Source organism: Haliaeetus leucocephalus, unplaced genomic scaffold (assembly GCF_000737465.1).
Source record: "Haliaeetus leucocephalus isolate CR32 unplaced genomic scaffold, Haliaeetus_leucocephalus-4.0 Scaffold251, whole genome shotgun sequence".
NCBI lineage: Eukaryota > Metazoa > Chordata > Aves > Accipitriformes > Accipitridae > Haliaeetus > Haliaeetus leucocephalus.
In genome coordinates, this window is record NW_010972687.1 from 5099539 (window position 1) to 5116126 (window position 16588).

At 37.5% G+C, this 16588-nt stretch overlaps 1 protein-coding gene across 3 annotated transcripts in view; it reads right to left on the reverse strand.

Annotated features, from left to right (window-relative positions):
- The window catches only part of TLE1 (transducin-like enhancer of split 1 (E(sp1) homolog, Drosophila)), a 78868-nt gene that overhangs the window by 19771 nt on the left and 42509 nt on the right, over positions 1-16588 (reverse strand). Inside the window, exons 1-7 of one of the 3 annotated variants that reach the window (XM_010568630.1) lie at positions 13144-13227; positions 11362-11478; positions 8324-8377; positions 6640-6792; positions 5666-5810; positions 4759-4949; positions 3271-3347 (exon numbers count right to left, since the gene is read on the reverse strand). In XM_010568630.1, the coding sequence (XP_010566932.1) occupies positions 3271-3347; positions 4759-4949; positions 5666-5810; positions 6640-6792; positions 8324-8377; positions 11362-11478; positions 13144-13161 (755 nt within the window). In that variant the 5' untranslated portion in view covers positions 13162-13227. Of the gene's footprint in view, positions 1-3270; positions 3348-4758; positions 4950-5665; positions 5811-6639; positions 6793-8323; positions 8378-11361; positions 11479-13143; positions 13228-16588 lie in introns of those variants that run through there. The other 2 variants (XM_010568629.1, XM_010568628.1) reach the window with 2 other exon arrangements.

Below are 16588 nucleotides of genomic sequence, written 5' to 3' on the forward strand. Positions count from 1 at the left end.
CCCCCCCCCCAAAACCCCCACCCAAACAACCCACAAACCAAAACCAGAAAAGCAGCTAAGAAAAGAATAATCTACTGATGGGAATCAACTTTGAAACCAAGAATATGAAAACTTATTTTATGCACATTCATACACACATGCAGGTATCAAGTCCTTGTCCATAAAATTAATTACTGAACTACAAACAGCTCAAGAAAGAAAACAACTAATATGAGATCACATGTGTGTACACCAAAATATCAAAGAATTATGAAAAACCTGAAAATCCTCATAGGTAATAATTTTTTAAAACAAACAAACAACACACACAACGTGCTACTAAACACAAAGACTAGCTCATTTGTATAATTAAGAAATTGCTGAAGACACTTGGACTTTCCAGATTGCTATCCAATTTCCCAAGTACTTCTGTACCATTGCTAACAAGGTTAGACTCTGCAAAGAGCAAAACTGAAAGATTCACATTCAGGAACACAAAAAGATGGTAGTAAAGACTTACGTTTAATCAAGTTACAAAATAACACAAGCAAAAGACAAGCTTTCCAGACAACAGTCTCTTGATAAAAACAGACAAGTACAAATGAGTTTAAGAGGCTACTAATTTTTCTAACAAGGTAGTCATTAACAGATCTCAGAATACACAGGGGTTAAAGAAAACTGGGTGCTGTCAGAAGTGTCATTCTTTTGGAAAGAAAGAAACTTAATTTTCTCTTGGAAGTAGGGCTGTGTGAAAAAAACAGTCCCAGCAATAGCCATTGATAAAAATGTGCAGCCGTGAGCATACACATATGGCTGGGGATTCAAGAGTTCAACTTGAAAATTCTCTGTACTGCCCGCAACAAGACTCAGACTAAAACTCCACATCTCATAAAACAAATTCAATGTGGCACCTTAACTGCACTCTAGCAAAAGGCAGATTTTGAAAATAAACCAGGAGTACTCCACTAGGTTGCGTGGTTATGTAACCCATGTACTTTGTACAGAAAATACAGGAGACTTGCCTAGTGTAGGTAAGACATACTCAGAGATGCTGCAGGTAGCATATGGCATCTAGCTAGCTGTAGCCAAAGAAGACTAAAACAAAAGATCATCCTAAAGCTGTCAATGAAAAGATAACAGATCAGTTTATGGAATTTTAGGTTTGCCTCACTTACAATAAAGGTAAGCAAAGAAGTCACTTTAGAGGAAATGACTGACTCAGTCCAAGTAACACAACCACAAAAAACATTACAGAACACATGAAATCAAGTGGAGAGTAGGGAATATGTATCAAAGTAGGCGATCTACGCAGCAGTGTGAATAAAGTGCTGAAAACACTGAATAAAAAGATTTAAAAAAAACCCCAAACATACAGACTGTAATTTAGCTATGAAGTACCAGGATACAAAGTATAGCAGCATACATGCACTGCTTTTGTGCCTTGAATAGTGCAACTATAAGTCAGCCACAGAAAATTTCTGACTGAACAAAAATAGGTTTTGATAGCTTATAATATAAAATATTGCCAGACATTACTAATGGAATAAGTAATTGAAAGCTTATGAATATATTTGTTTAAAAGTAAAAACTTACAGCCACTGGATTATGCAATCTCCAAAAATATTTTATATAAGTATGCCAAATTCTACTAAAGTCAGCAAGAATGAGTCTGACCCTTAATAAAAGAATGTTTTGAGAACAAAGCCTGTTCCTTACTGTACTAAATTTAAATATACCACCATCTGATACATAACACCAACTCACTCAGCCCTCACTTCAGGAATCTTATCAACATACCGCCAACTTTTCTTTAAGTAAATTCAAGATTTAACAGGTTTCTCACACTGCCAACAGATAACTAAGTCTGTTCTCAAAAGCATGGTGGATAACAACGAAAACACATTCAGGATGGCTTTCCTAATCCAAGTCTGCTGCTTTCTTACCGTTACAGAGAAAGAATAGAGGAAAACACACTTTTTTGCCTGTAATCTGGTGTACTTTCACAGATGTTTGCATGACTGACATTACAATGTATCACTAGCTATTAACAGGAGTTCAAAATGAAGGCTAACAGAAATACAGGTGTGTATGACTTTCACCACACAGTCTTACAACTTAGTATCCTAAAAGTAATAGTTTCTGAATTCTTCCTGAAGTTGCAAAAGGAAAAATTAAACCACGATAGATTGGTAAACATGACAGTATGTAACAGGAACACCCAGCATAGGATAACCCAGCAAAATGTTAAGTGAGTTTTTAAATTATTTAAGTACCTAGACAGAGAGAAATTACCCTAACTGCAACATTCTGTTGAAAGAGAAGACAGGACTGAATGCCAGGCATGAAGGGATAAAGAACAGGTTCTAACAGTATCGAAAAACCTGTTATAATTCTCTCTGCCCCACTCTGTCCAAGAAAACAGATTAGTCATATTTGCAGTCTATGCTCTGTTTGTACCTGCATAGACTAGTTGTCCAGAAATACTTAAAAAATAATCATTTTTTAAGAGGTCATACATGCTCTTGACTCTACTGCACATGGATAAGCTCAGTCTCAACAGTCTACCAAAGCCAAACTACTGAAAAATTTGATGTATGCTGTTTTGGTGAATTTCTTTTATTGTAATATCAATAAGCCACAGCATCATGGAAGTATTTTATTTAACCACCTCTTCATCAATAATTAAAACTTTTAAATAAGAAGAACCCATTGTGAAAGTTATCCTTCATCTATGCACCACCTGCTGTGCAACTGCTTCATCATCCTTTCGCTCTCCAGCTGCACACTTACACAAACATTTTAAAGAGCTTACGCCATTATGCAAGGTGTGTATCACTTGCTAAAGTAACTGCTTAAGATACCCACTGTGATGAACAGTTGCAGACTCTCATGCCTGATGAAACAGGTGCCAGACAAGGAGTCTGTGAGTTTGCACTACACATCTACGCTCAGTATAGTAGGAAGTTTAGTTTCAATGTGTTTTTATCTTACACATTTTAGTACTCTCTACCAGTTTGTAGTCCCCTTAACTTCCCCCAGAAAGGAGGAAATAAAAAAACTTGTATACCTTCAACAGCTTTTCCTTGGAAATAGGTATATACACACCTGTTTTGGGATATGACAACTACCATTTGATAATTTATATGCTGCACCTCTTACCAAGAGAAGTCTAAAACAATCTCTTGGAAACAACCAAACACGACCCACTTTGGAATGCTTGTTCACTGAGACAAGATAACTTCATTCTCTCTAGATAATGCCGACGTTACCAAAACGTTAGAAGTTACTTACGGTTTTCCCCCAGGAATCCCTGCTAGATTTGGAGGGATTCCAGGTACTCTCATGTGAGGAGGAGGATCAAACCCAACCTGACAATGAAAAATGAATTAATCTCACACTTGCAGTTTCTTATGCAGCAAGCCCCTTTTCTTCACCCCCAAGATATTATGCATTTAACCAAAATGTGGCTTTTGCCCACAGTATTAGATAAGTGCATGTCCCTTCACAGAGGGGAAAAACAAGATGTTTTCCTTACGCATGCTTCTGCTGGAAGTATTCATATGTGAACAGAAAAACAATAATGTGTATCATGCATTCACATCACTGAGCGTAACACAAATACCCCTGTGTTAGCACAGAGCTAGCCCTGGAATTAGAGTCCGTGGTGTGTCAGCATGTAGCCACCCCAGTGCTCTGTAGCTCTGCGACAGCTAGCACGTACCCATGCAAGCACAGCACGGTGCTGGAAAGCAGCTTCAGGCCTCAGCTAGAATCTTTGCATGGCTCCACACCACACTGTGTGGGCACGTCAGCTGAGAGATCTCTCACAGAGCTACACTGCAGGGTGCAGACAAATTTGTCTACAGCTTAAATACACTATGCTCTCTTTACATACTGCAATTCCACTAAACTTTTATATCCTGAATAAATAAGTACATGAAATAATCCAAACAGAAATTCTGGACCAAATAGACTTAGTTTTTCTTCTGAACACTATACCCAAGTTAAAATTCTTATTGCTTTAAGGAGCGCATATGCACATTTTTCACATAAAAGCCTTGTTTACCAGTTTGAAAAAAGTAGCCATATCTACAATAATGAGAAGACAGCAAGCTTAAGTCCCATCTTGCAGATTTACAAGTAGGTAAGCTTGTTTATACATACAGCTGCCATCAAGCTCATGCTTGCAGAATCAGGCCCCTAAGTTATTCTGCTTGACAGCAGCTCTAACTGCTACGCTCTACTTACTTACCACACCCACAACAGCAACTATTCTTAACACACCTTATCACAGAACTCCAAGATATGTACCAACCACCTTCTCATATTGATTTCCACAAAAAACAAAATACAAGGACAGAGATGTAGATAAAAAGACTTCTACATGCTTCAAGATGAATTTTTTTTATGTCTGTACGGAACACAAATCTGGTTCAGCAAGAGAAAAGCAGATGTCCACAGCACCAATGAAAATACTTTGTAGCTACCAAAACTACCTTTTCATTTAATGCATAAAATAATTTTTTGGCATTTATTAATCAGTCAAAGCACTGATGAAGGTGAAGAGAAGAGGAAACGCACATAAATACACCAAGATTCTTTGTTTTCAAGGTGCAAATTTGTTTCTCCAGCCACGCAGCAAAGTGAAACACACAGTGAAGCTGTCAAGCCTCTGGCGCTGTTATAACTTGGGAATTCAACAGTGCTAAATGAAGCATGTAGCTCTTCTCAGTGAACCACAACTCACACAACTGAGATTGCATGCAACGTATGGCCTACCATAGGAGATCTTCCATAGGCAACCACAGCAGCTGCAGCAGCAGCAGCACTCATCTGGGGTGACATATTGTGCAGACTGGCATAGGCTGCCCCTGGACTGGTTAACTCTCCATTCATGCCAGCGTGAGGTACCATTCCAAATGGAGCAGGGTACGGTCCTGGTACTGCCAATGGCGTCCGCAAACCTGCAGCTACAGAATAATGAAATCAAGTAGTTTTATTTATTTATTCCTGCATACAGAGGAGAAAACAGCCCTTTCATTCCCCTACAGTACCTAACCTCCCCCTCTCACATACACACACTGCCAAGAAACATTGCCATAATTTATCAGTACCACCACCTCTCTTCACTCAGCGTAAGAAAGATCTACTGAAGTCTGAACTTGCTGATTACTTCTAACAATCCATTCTAGCACTACCCATTTCCATTTCTGTAATATTTCCCTGTTTACATTAATCTCTCCTTTGCCAAATTAAGCAGTAAAGCTGACAGACATGGTTTACACAGCTCATGTCTGAAGCAACTGTGCTGTACCAGCCTGAACAGCAGAAGTAAACTTTCCCCTGCATTTGTCAAGATTTACACTGCAGCAAATATTAGTAGACTTAGACAAAAAGCTGGAGAAAAGATTGCATTCAGAGTAAGTACCAGAATCTTCTGAGAAGTCTTTTTATATTGCATTCAGTCTCTGGATTATTTGCAAAAAAGATAAAGACAAAAGTAAACAAAGAAGGATAAGAGATAGAAAGATATTCAAACTCTTGATAATCCAAACATCTGCTTCTCATAAAGCCTTCTCTTGATATCAAGAGCAAAGCAATACATTTAGTTAACATTCATACAGAACTACACACATAAAAAAAGATTAATTTTGGAACCATAAAAACACGTGAGGTAATGCATTACCAGCTTGGTTAACCAGAGGGTCCATTGTTGGAGGCTTGCCAAGGCCTGGACGAAGTCCTGGAGTTGCGCTAGTGCCTGGGGTTGGCACATCACTTCGAGGAGTTGGTGTGCTGGATTTCAGAACAGGCGTGCTGGCTTTTTCATGCTGGTATCATTAAACAAATTAAATGAGTATTATTTTTAATCCAGGCCATATTATACAATTTATCACAACAGCAGCTGGGATGCTGGGCACCTACTACCTAGTCCCTCAGCCAATTTTCATAAATCCATGCAATGCTGACAGCATTAACTTGTGAGAGAGAAATGCTGACCTTTTTGATTGCTGCCAAAATTAAAATAAGAAAAGAAACATAGAGTTATTCTTCCTTCTTCCATTGGCATGAAAAAAAAAATGCCTGAGCTAATTTTTTTTCAGGACAATACAATACACATCATCAAATTATTCTAGCTTGAAATCATTACTGTCTCAAATATTATTGGACACAGCAAATCTAAGTACAAAAACAAAATACCACAATAGTTCATAGTGCCAAAAAATTGTGACACAAAAGCTACAGAGAATCTGATCAAATTATTACTGATACTGCAGGAGAAGTTTTGAAAGAGTAACAGCTTATTTAAAAGATTTTAACAAAAGCCTGGAGAACTTCTTAGTGACTATATGCAGACTATGTTAAACCATAAGCTATTGCTCAAGAAAAATAAACAATGCTTAAGTGACTCTTGTACTTCGCAATAAATTTGTAACTCATTTAACAGAAATGTAGGAAATACAAGAAATCAAAATGAAACAGAAAATATTGCTGAGGAAGAAAGCTGAATAACACCATGAAGGTCTGGAAAACAGTAGTCTATTTCCATTTCAAATGTTTAAAGCCATGTACTTCTACCACAAGTAGTTGCAGGAGAATGGAGAGTTAAGACTTTACAAGAAAGAAGATGATTTATCTGGACAACAGACTGCTACCCACCAGACTCATTTCTTTGGATTTGAGGGAAGTGGAACTTCCTGAAGAAGCCGTAGATGCTGGACTGCTAGAGGCATCTTTCTTCAGCAGGCGGGTTTTATCTATACCGTTTTCACGTGGTGAATGAGTGGGACTTGCCCTTGGGGAAGAAGGATCCTAAAACAGTGGGAAAGGAAGAACAGCACATAACCATGTCATGGGTTGGTACAAAAACACCACTAAGGAGTCTATGGGAAAAAAAACTAGAAGAATTTAAGCAGTAAGTTCAAACAACAAGACATTTTGTTATCTCTATAGAAAAAAAAGCTGAAATCCCTTCATCAATTTAGAGACATAATCTCATATAGTAAGCAATCTGGTTTTACTTTACACTACATGCAATCATAAACTGTTTCCAAGCATAGAGCTTGCAATCTAAGCACAAACTAAGGCAAGCACGCACAACACGTGGTAAGAGCAAGAAAGACCAACAGTAACTGCAGTAGAATTTACACTGTTTTTTCCATGTACGCTCTCCACGCACTGCTAGTGACAACAAACGTTTCAGTAATCTCTTTCAGGCCATACAAACCTTGCTCATGTCTACCTTCAGAAGAAGAGATAAAGATGCATGCTGTATATGCCATAATATCTGTCACTTCTTTCTAAATACCATTTGCAACTGTCTCGCTACTTAAATCTACAGGAAAAACTGAAATCACCTCTCAGATGATTATCTTTCTCTCTTCCAGAGGCACTCTCTGCATTTCCTTTAACCTGGAATAGCCAGCTCAGCAAGCTACAATGCCATCAGAGCTCTGCAGGTTCTCCATGCTCCTTTGGCTCATGAAAATAGCAGCAGGAAGGAAGCAGTCCTCACAAGAGGGCACTAAGTCTACTGATGATTACTGAGCAGTTTCATTTTAAGTAGGCCTTCTGAAAAGATTACTAAAATCCCTGGTTGGGTACCCATTTTTCTACTTGGTTGACATCATTTGGGCACTTGGAGCTGCTGAAGACACCTCTTCTCTGTCAGCTTCTCTCCCTGTGCTTTTCACACAGCAAAAGAACCATGCTACCATATTCAGGCTTCCTAAATCTCTTTGTTGTATGAAATAAAAGATGAAGAAAAGGGAAGGCCCATCCCTTCACCTTGATGGCACTGCCAAATCTCTGCCCTGGAGAAAAAAAGTGGCTACAACCTCTGGAAAATTTTGTGAACAGACTGACTTCATTCTGACTTTAGCTGACTTCATTCTAAAAACCAAATATTCTGGAAAATGCTGTCTTTTACATAGCGCGTTAAAATACTAGTGATCTTTAAGGTACCAAAAATGTTTTTAATAATACTCCTACTATTAAATACAAGCTTAGGTAATGTCTTCCTTTTTCATTTGAAGACACTAGTCTGAAAACCTCAGCCCTCCACCTGCATCTCACCACAACTCTCTCCACTGCAGAGCAGCTGTGAAGCATCAGAACATAACTGCAGAGGCAACAGACCTGGACAAAGCAGCAGAAGGAAAAGCTGAGATGGCGACCAGATAAAGCTCAGAAGAAGGCATGGTAACTGCAGTACTAACAAAAAGGAGAAGTTGTGAATATTTTAACATATCCACACAGAGGATTCTTTTTCTTCTAACATCTAAATGCACTTTTCCTTTAACCTTTGGGCAAATGTCAAGACTACAAAAATGAAAAAAGTTACCTCATTGGATACATCTACAACCAAGTTATCGTCACTCTTGTCCCCATCACTGTCCTATTAAAAATAAATAAATATAGTGTTCATTTCAATTAGTACATTAAGAGCCCAGAGAGAAAGACTACGCATCTACTCAGACATTTTTTGTTTTTCCTAAATAAAAAGCAAACAGCCTTTCATTAACTTATTAGCAATAGGGAAAACAATGAAAACAGGAAAACAACACCTTATTTCTGCTTCAATAATAAAACCCACATAAGGTAGAACTAGTTGAAAGGTGCTGGTCTCACCACCAGTGCAAGAGGGTCCAAACCCCCTCCTTATTACCATCATAAACAGTGTTATCACTACTCCTAAAAGAGAAACTCATTCTGTTTATATGCTAATCTTACATGTTAATCTTATGGAAATTACTGCTTGTGCATACCTAAAAAAACATAAGATCTCAGAAAACCGGAGTTTTTTGGCATTTGTTTGATGTATCAACTTCCTCAAAGTGATAGGACAATTTTGCTCCTTTTCCAGAAAGGAAAGTTTTGAAATGGAAAGTTCTGGGGAAGAAAAAGCTTCAGAAATGCCAAGGCATTTCAAGATTTCTGCCTAACAAAACCAAAATACTTTGACAATCCTAAATGGAAATGTTTTATTGTGGCTTCTCAAGCTGCATTTTGACTGTTTCACATAAATCTGTGTTCACCTGAGCTGCTCTAGTGCCTCAAGATAGCTGTTACTCAAGTGCCTCCTGGTCCCTATCTCCAAAATGGGCAGGGATGCCCCAGTAGACACATTCTATGATACACAGTGGTCTAGTGATTTCTGCACCATGGTAGTTCAACCAGAAGGTGAGTCTTGACTCAAAACCAAAACCAAACAAAAATTAAGTGAATTATTTAGAATTTTCTTGTAGGCCAAGTTTGACATTTCCAATAACAGTACTTTTACTTAAAAAGTTTCTAGGCAAACAAATCAGACATACAAGATTACTCAAACTGTCTCCCATCACTTCCATTCAAAGTGTCTGGGCTATCACACTTAAAGCCAGACAAAGTAAAACACCAGTTCCTTCCTCTACTTCAGGCCATAAATGTTTAAAAAAACCCAAACCCCCAAAACCCCAACAGGTAGTTTCAACCCTTCCCTTCTCCTTTAGCAGCTGACTATTGCTCCAAGAAATACCACAAACATATTAGGGACCCAAGAGTGCCACTGAAGACAGAATGGTGGCTCTATTTGCCACTCAGGAATCTGTCCAACCAAAGGGTGCAAAAGGAAAAGGAATAGGAAAGCTTCAGCCCCTGTTATCTGCCACCTCTTGAAAAGTATGAAGCACCCAGAAGGCAAGAATAGGTTAGAACACATTTGAGCATGTGGGAGCACAGTAGGTGGGACACTTGTTCACCAGAAATACCACCCCTGAAAAGGGCAAAATTCTCCTCACTAACAAACTAACAGGTTGAAACTATACAGGTCCTAACAGAGAATTTAGTCAGAAGACAAAAAGAAAAAAAAAATGCATTTTGCATCTTATTTCCAAAAGCAACAATTCCTACAACTGGTTTATCTCCCTTCTGACAAAAGCAGTACTTCTTTGTCTCTACAAAGGTCTCACCTAAAATGAGCTCAAAATCAGCAGCTCTGTTTGCAGAATTGGGGAACCTTTAAAAAGAAAGATCTTCTTCCAGATTAGAATAAATCTGTAACTGTCAAATACCCTTGTTTTCCTCAATTCTTTATTTTGATGCTGCCTTTAATCCATTTCAAGTGAACAGCAAACAGAACCATACATTTAAAATGTGGATTAAAACAAACTGCTTCTACAGTGCAATATCCTTTCCATTTCTTTCCAGTAGAAACACAAGAAAAACAAGCAAGTTAAGCTTTTTCTTCCTTTTTTTTTATATCAAATGTAGCTTAAGAATACTTAATATCAAATATTTAAAAAGAAAAATGCCCTTAGAATATCAAAGCCTCAAAGTTGAGGGAGTAACATGGGGACGTTTGACAAACCCTTCTGTAATCAAAACAAGATTATTAGAAAGTGGTGGAAATAAAACTTGCAAAACCCTAACAGTACTACAACACCACAATGTGCAGAAAGGGGAAAGTAACCTGATCTACCATCAGTAGTTCGAGGGATAGGCAACAGCTGCTCAGAGATATTATTGGTCCAAGTGGATAGAAATTACCCTACCAAATACTGAGGAAATAAAGTAGCACCTGATTTTTCTCTTGGGTTTCAGTAACCAGGAAGTAATTAATGACTGGACTCATATAAACCTGACAATTTGCCACATTATTGCTATGTCAAAGAACAATATCTTCTGTTAGATTTAAGTTCTGCTTTTCAGTACTCTTTCACAACAGTCCTAGTCTCTAAAGCCTGTTCCAGTATCATCCTGTGATTTGGCTGAGCATTTAGACTGGAAGTTGAAAGCCTATGTGAACCTTCTGAGGTTCACATATGCCACACTTGCACTAAAGTGTCTCTTCAAAACCAAGCAACAAGCAAGCTAGTAAAAAACACAAAAAACAAACTGTGAACTTTTTATATTTCAATTTGCTTTCTGCTGAAACTGCCATATCAGTCAAAAGCAAACTTTAGTAAGTCCGTACAGCCTCATAACATATGCAATTTGCAATGGTAATTATTACTCAGCATGGTAGTAGCTAGTATCTATCAGAAGAATGTACTAATACCCTCCAAATCAACAAAATCCTCCATTTCAATCAAACCTGCAGGTTTTAGAGCAGTCCAGAAAGGATCTGTTGCTCAAACTCTCAGAAATGTCCCAGAATACTTGTGAATTCCAAACAGCTACTCCTGGCACATTATCCCCTGTTGAGGAGTATTACTTGACAATAGCCCAAAACATTGACTCACTACTCTTCCCACACCAATACTGGTCTCCCTGGCACACATATTCATGTACTATATCAGCCATAGGAAACACATTGCCTTGTTCTTCACAGCTCTTTTAGTCCTCATACAAACACAGTATGTGCAAATAAATTAATCATTTCTTTGACACAGATTTGCTTACATAGTGGCTGGAATCCTTATCATCCACCTTTCTCTTTTTGATGTCATTGGTATATTCAGGGCCATTCCTGCGTTTATCTGTGCTTCGCAGACTGTCCGGGACCAACAGAGAATTACTCTGTAATAACAAAAACCAAGATCAATCAAAAATTCTTTTCAAGATTCCTTCATATATGCTTAAAAACTCAAATTGGATGTGATCGATGCTTTAGAAATGTGATACCTACATAGTCTTTCACTCCATTTAATTCAACTCTAAGTACTCCAGGCAAACATGTACAGCTTATGCATTCTAAGAAGCTTGGCTTTTCATTGTTGAACTTATCAAAAGTTTAGTTCACTTGTCAGTCACCATCTATTTAAATAATTAATTCAACTGAATTTATTGTTTAGGAGAAGCAGGCTTGCTGTTTACTCATGATCAGGTAACAATGATTATTTTTTTTTAATATACATATCCCACAGAATAAGAGAGACTTACTAAACATAATCTGATTGATTGCTCACTTCTAGACAACCATAAATACAATGAGGCTTTTGTGTGTCTATACCTGCAGGCATGGATAGATATATAGCAACTTTAACTCTTAGCAAATATTTACCACATAAGGTTATGCAGTAATCATTTGTTACTGCAGTAAACTCCAACTGGATGCCTTCAATAAATGTATTGCAAACAATGATCAAATATTTTTACTTCCAGCATAACATTTGCTACTAGTGTGAAATTGAGGCTAAAGTGTTGTTTAATCAGACTGGATCTGAAAAACTGAGGCCAACACACACAAAAAAAAGACAAAAGCAAAGACTAATCTTTTCCTCAAACTACATGGACTGCTTTCATTCATGCTAAGTTATGCTAAGTACAAACTGTTGACCCAAAGAGAAAGGCATTTTAGACATTTTTCAGTCACATGACAATTTGACATGCCTGCGATTCCCATCTCCATCTCCGTTCCAGCCAAAGCATTAAAACGTGTTACAATGAGTTCTTTTAAGTGCAGGATTAGCATATGCAAGAGGGCAATTTGTTCAGTGATGTGTTAATGCTGTGAACAATACTGAATGAGTTGAGAAAAAAATCTCCTTTCATAAAGATCTGGTAAGCCTAGTTCCTAAAAGCCAAGTACATGCTCACATAAATATATGCTCACATAAATGTATAAGGAAATACATATTTACATGCATACATGTACCTCTCTCAAGAGAAAAGCCTAATACTGACATATACACTGTGATATAAGTGTAAACCCCAAAGGAAATACTTAGATCTACCAAAAAGCCAGAGATATTTACTCTTAATGTATCATAAACATATACTAGCAGCCAGAGAACTGTGCAGTGAATGGCTTCCTCTTTAAAACCTGAGGACACCATGGTAGTTTTGCTTGAACATTAATGTTTGGTCCCAAGGAGAAGGAAAACAAAACAGGGTACATAAGGCAATCTGAATCCTCTTTTTCCTACTTCAGAAGCTGCACTTTAAAGTCAGTTCTGAGCTCTTTTATTCATGACTATTCAAGCTAAACAAATGCCAAGGGGCTTACATAAAGCATATAGGAGGGTCTGATGAAATTCAGTATAAAGAAGCTAAAATAATGTCTTTACTGCAATGTTTTGCAGCTAAAAGGTGGGCTTGTTGGATCACTGAACTAATTGCCTTGACAAATACAGTCTGAATTTAACCCCTTATCTCCTCCCAGATGCACACAAACTCAGGGATTCACTAGTTTGAAAAACATTAAAACTGATATGCGGTATTTTAATATTGAATTCATCATGCCTGTAGTTGTAGAAACATCTTAAGCAGCAAGCTGTCAATTCAAACTTGACCACAGATGAGTACTCCAAATGTTTTTTCTTAAGGAGGAAAATCTTTTAGTTAAGAGATACTTCTCTTAACAAACTCATTAAGAAAAAAAAATAAATCTATTTTACTACTGAAGAGCTTGGAATAAAACAATGAAGGCAAATGCAGTAAAGTGAATAAACTCAGTTTTTCATTTTAAATTGCCAAAATTAAGTGTGAATAACTGAAAGGTGGCAAAGGAGCAGCAGCTGGGAAAAATTTAGCAACCCTGCTATTTGAAGTTACTACACAGAAGTCTAGGGAACAGCTTGCAAATTTTGGCATCAAGTATGTGTAAATACAATGGCTGATATTTTTTTCTGGTTTAATGTAAAGTCTACCTAGACAATGTTGACAATATTCTGTACAGTTTCTCTTGCAGAATTTCAATACTGTGAAACTTACCTAGGAAATCCTAGGTATACCTAGTTCCCACTCTGTCCTAAATGCCAAACAAAGATTATTAGATTTGATTTTTCCTCAAAAGACTGATGGCTTACTTATCACATAAACATGTAATTATAACAATAACCTACAGTCCTCACAAGCCTATTCTGCAAAACATCTCCCCTGTGGTCACATTTACACCGCCTTTCTCTAACTTACCACATTCATCCATGCTAGAAGCTGTTGTAGAGCTGTATTATTTCACAATAGCTATACTGGCAGTTGCAAATAAGATTGTGTTGTTACTCTGGCAAAATTTACCAGTAAACTCAATAATTAAAAAGTTGCTGTTTTGTTTCCCTTAGGAGTAAAAGGAAGTTCTAACAATTGTGACTAAAATCAGGTAAAGTATAACTTTTGATGAAAAAATAGCTTGCTAATGTAACCTACTACCATAATTCAAACCACCAATTGTGTAAGATTTCATTCAACAATATGAAAGTACGTATCTTTTTAAGTAGTGCATATGGTAGATGCAGAACACTAAAGTATCCAAGGAAATAAATGAAAATACAAACAAAACCTGGGAAGATATGATCATATAAGCCTTGGGCTATTGGCATTTCTTACCATCATAATGTTAAGGCTCAAGCAACAGTGAGGACAGCCTACTAAAAGCTGCCTTTCCTCATTTCAGCTGCAGCAGAGTTTGTATTTGCCATATGTTCACTATCAAGCACAGGGCCAGCTAGGAGACAGGAGCAACAGCTTCACAATGATAGAGTTCTGCTTATCTTCTCTTTGAAAAAAAAATAGTCTGTTTAGTTCTTCTACCAGGCCTACTAACATCTGACTTATTTTCAAGAGTAGGACAATCATTTTTATTTTAGCTATAAGACTTATATAGCTTTTTAAATAATGCTACAGAAATTTTCAGTTGGGACTGATCATCAATAATAATCAGTTTGTACAAAAAGGGCAAAAAGATACATACATGCATAGTTGATTTCCTAAAGAGGAACTGCAACAACCAGTTTTCATTTTGTCTTAATTTCAACAGACTAGATGCATAAATTGAGGATAATCCTTGCTTTAATACTAGAAGTTCAGTTTTTCAGGGATTACCAATGCAACATCTATAAATCATGAATCTCTGATCAGAACAAGTGGTCAAAATCAATTCTATGTAAATGTTTTCTTTTTCTTCCAATAATTCAAAATTTATTCACATGAATCCCTTTTCTTCAAATAAGTCCTGAAAGAAGAGAGAAGGCAGGTTCCCTATTAGGAATGTAATGCACGTTATTCAAACGCACTTCTTCGACTGCCATGCCATTCCCCATAGAAACTACTTCCAAACCACAAGGTATGTATGTGTGCCAGAGGTACAGGCTGAGAGCCCACAGTATGTCATTTAGCCCCAGTTATAATACAGCACAGACAACTCACCAGAACATACAGAACTGACAATTAACTTTATGCTGATCATTACAGCAATTAAATAACAGTATTTACATCACATCTGTGCTCATGGTTCAGCTACACCTGGTCCCAATTAAGAACTTCTCTAGTGCTGGGCTTCTTATCCTTCCCACTCCCCTTTCACCCAAAGACGCACACACTTGCTCTGTGCTTGGCCATTCACAGATTCACTGTACATCTAAACCAACTGCACCCACCTGCCATTACAGACAGTTATTACAGCTGACAACTTGCACTTGCCCATATCACCAAGTAGAGCCACTGTATTTATTTAATCACAACCCTGGACCCGTGCCACTGCACCACACACAAGTGCCATCTACAGCTATCCATATGTAGACAGGAACAAATGCAATCCCTTGTTGAGTGGGCAAAAAAGGATCAAGTCTAACATCTACAGCCAAAACATCAGCTGCTCAGCAGTCCCACTGCTCATTGTCAGGACTCAGTGACAGGACACTGGAAAAGGGACTAGTGCTTAACTGTCACCCAGCAAGGCTCAAGAAGATAGCACTCAAGGTTATTCAATTCAAGAATCATTAACTTCCATTTGTTGAACATGCTTCTTGCAAACACATATGTCGACAACCCAAAAGTTGACTTATAAAGTCAGTAGGTTTTGTTTTAAATTACCGGTGACGGAACACTACTGACTTCGCCCTCTTTTCGCCCACCATTTTAAGTTATATTTAAACTAGTATGTTCCTATTAGGAACAAGGGAATCTAGAAGCCTAAATGGATTTGAATCACTCTCCACATCTATTCAATAATCAGGTGACATTAACAGAGAATAAGCCTTCTGTTGATTTCAGTATTTTCTAGCTAATGTTTGTCAGAATCAGGGTATCCATAAAAATTTATACCAGACCACTCCAATCCTCTTGCCCTTCGTGAGCAGCCTTATGCTGCTATGTATCAGCTACAAACTAAACTGCAGTGCAGCATCCCACAGCTCTTCTGTGTGAGCTACTCCTGCTGAAGCTAATTTGTGGTTTGCATCTATAGACTGTAAGATTTGACTTATTTTTAAGTTGACAGAGCTGATAAAAATAAAAGATACAACTGATTAAACAAATTCAAGTTTTTCAATTACAAGCTACATAATAGAAAATAATACTTTCTTCACAGACACCAAGAAGCATACATGTCCTACACTGAAGAGTACCCTATACTTTCATATAACTCCTTTTATGATCCTCCCCCCCACCCTGCGCTTTTAAAGAATTAAAACACAAAGCAAAACCAGCTTGCATACAGTATCAACCAAAAAGTAGCATTCATTTGTACATGCTCCCTTCCTCCAAGACTGAGAGGGGAAGAATAGGACAGAGAGCTAAGGACACAGAGTACTTTTCTGCTGTAAGAAAAGAGCATTTGCTTTACAAAACAATAGCAACATTTGTGCTTAACAATGAAGGCAGAAATATTTCTTGGAAAATTTATGAGTACTTAGAAAACAAGCTCATTTTTTTTCATGAGGACAAAAGATAAACACCAACCTTAATGTAA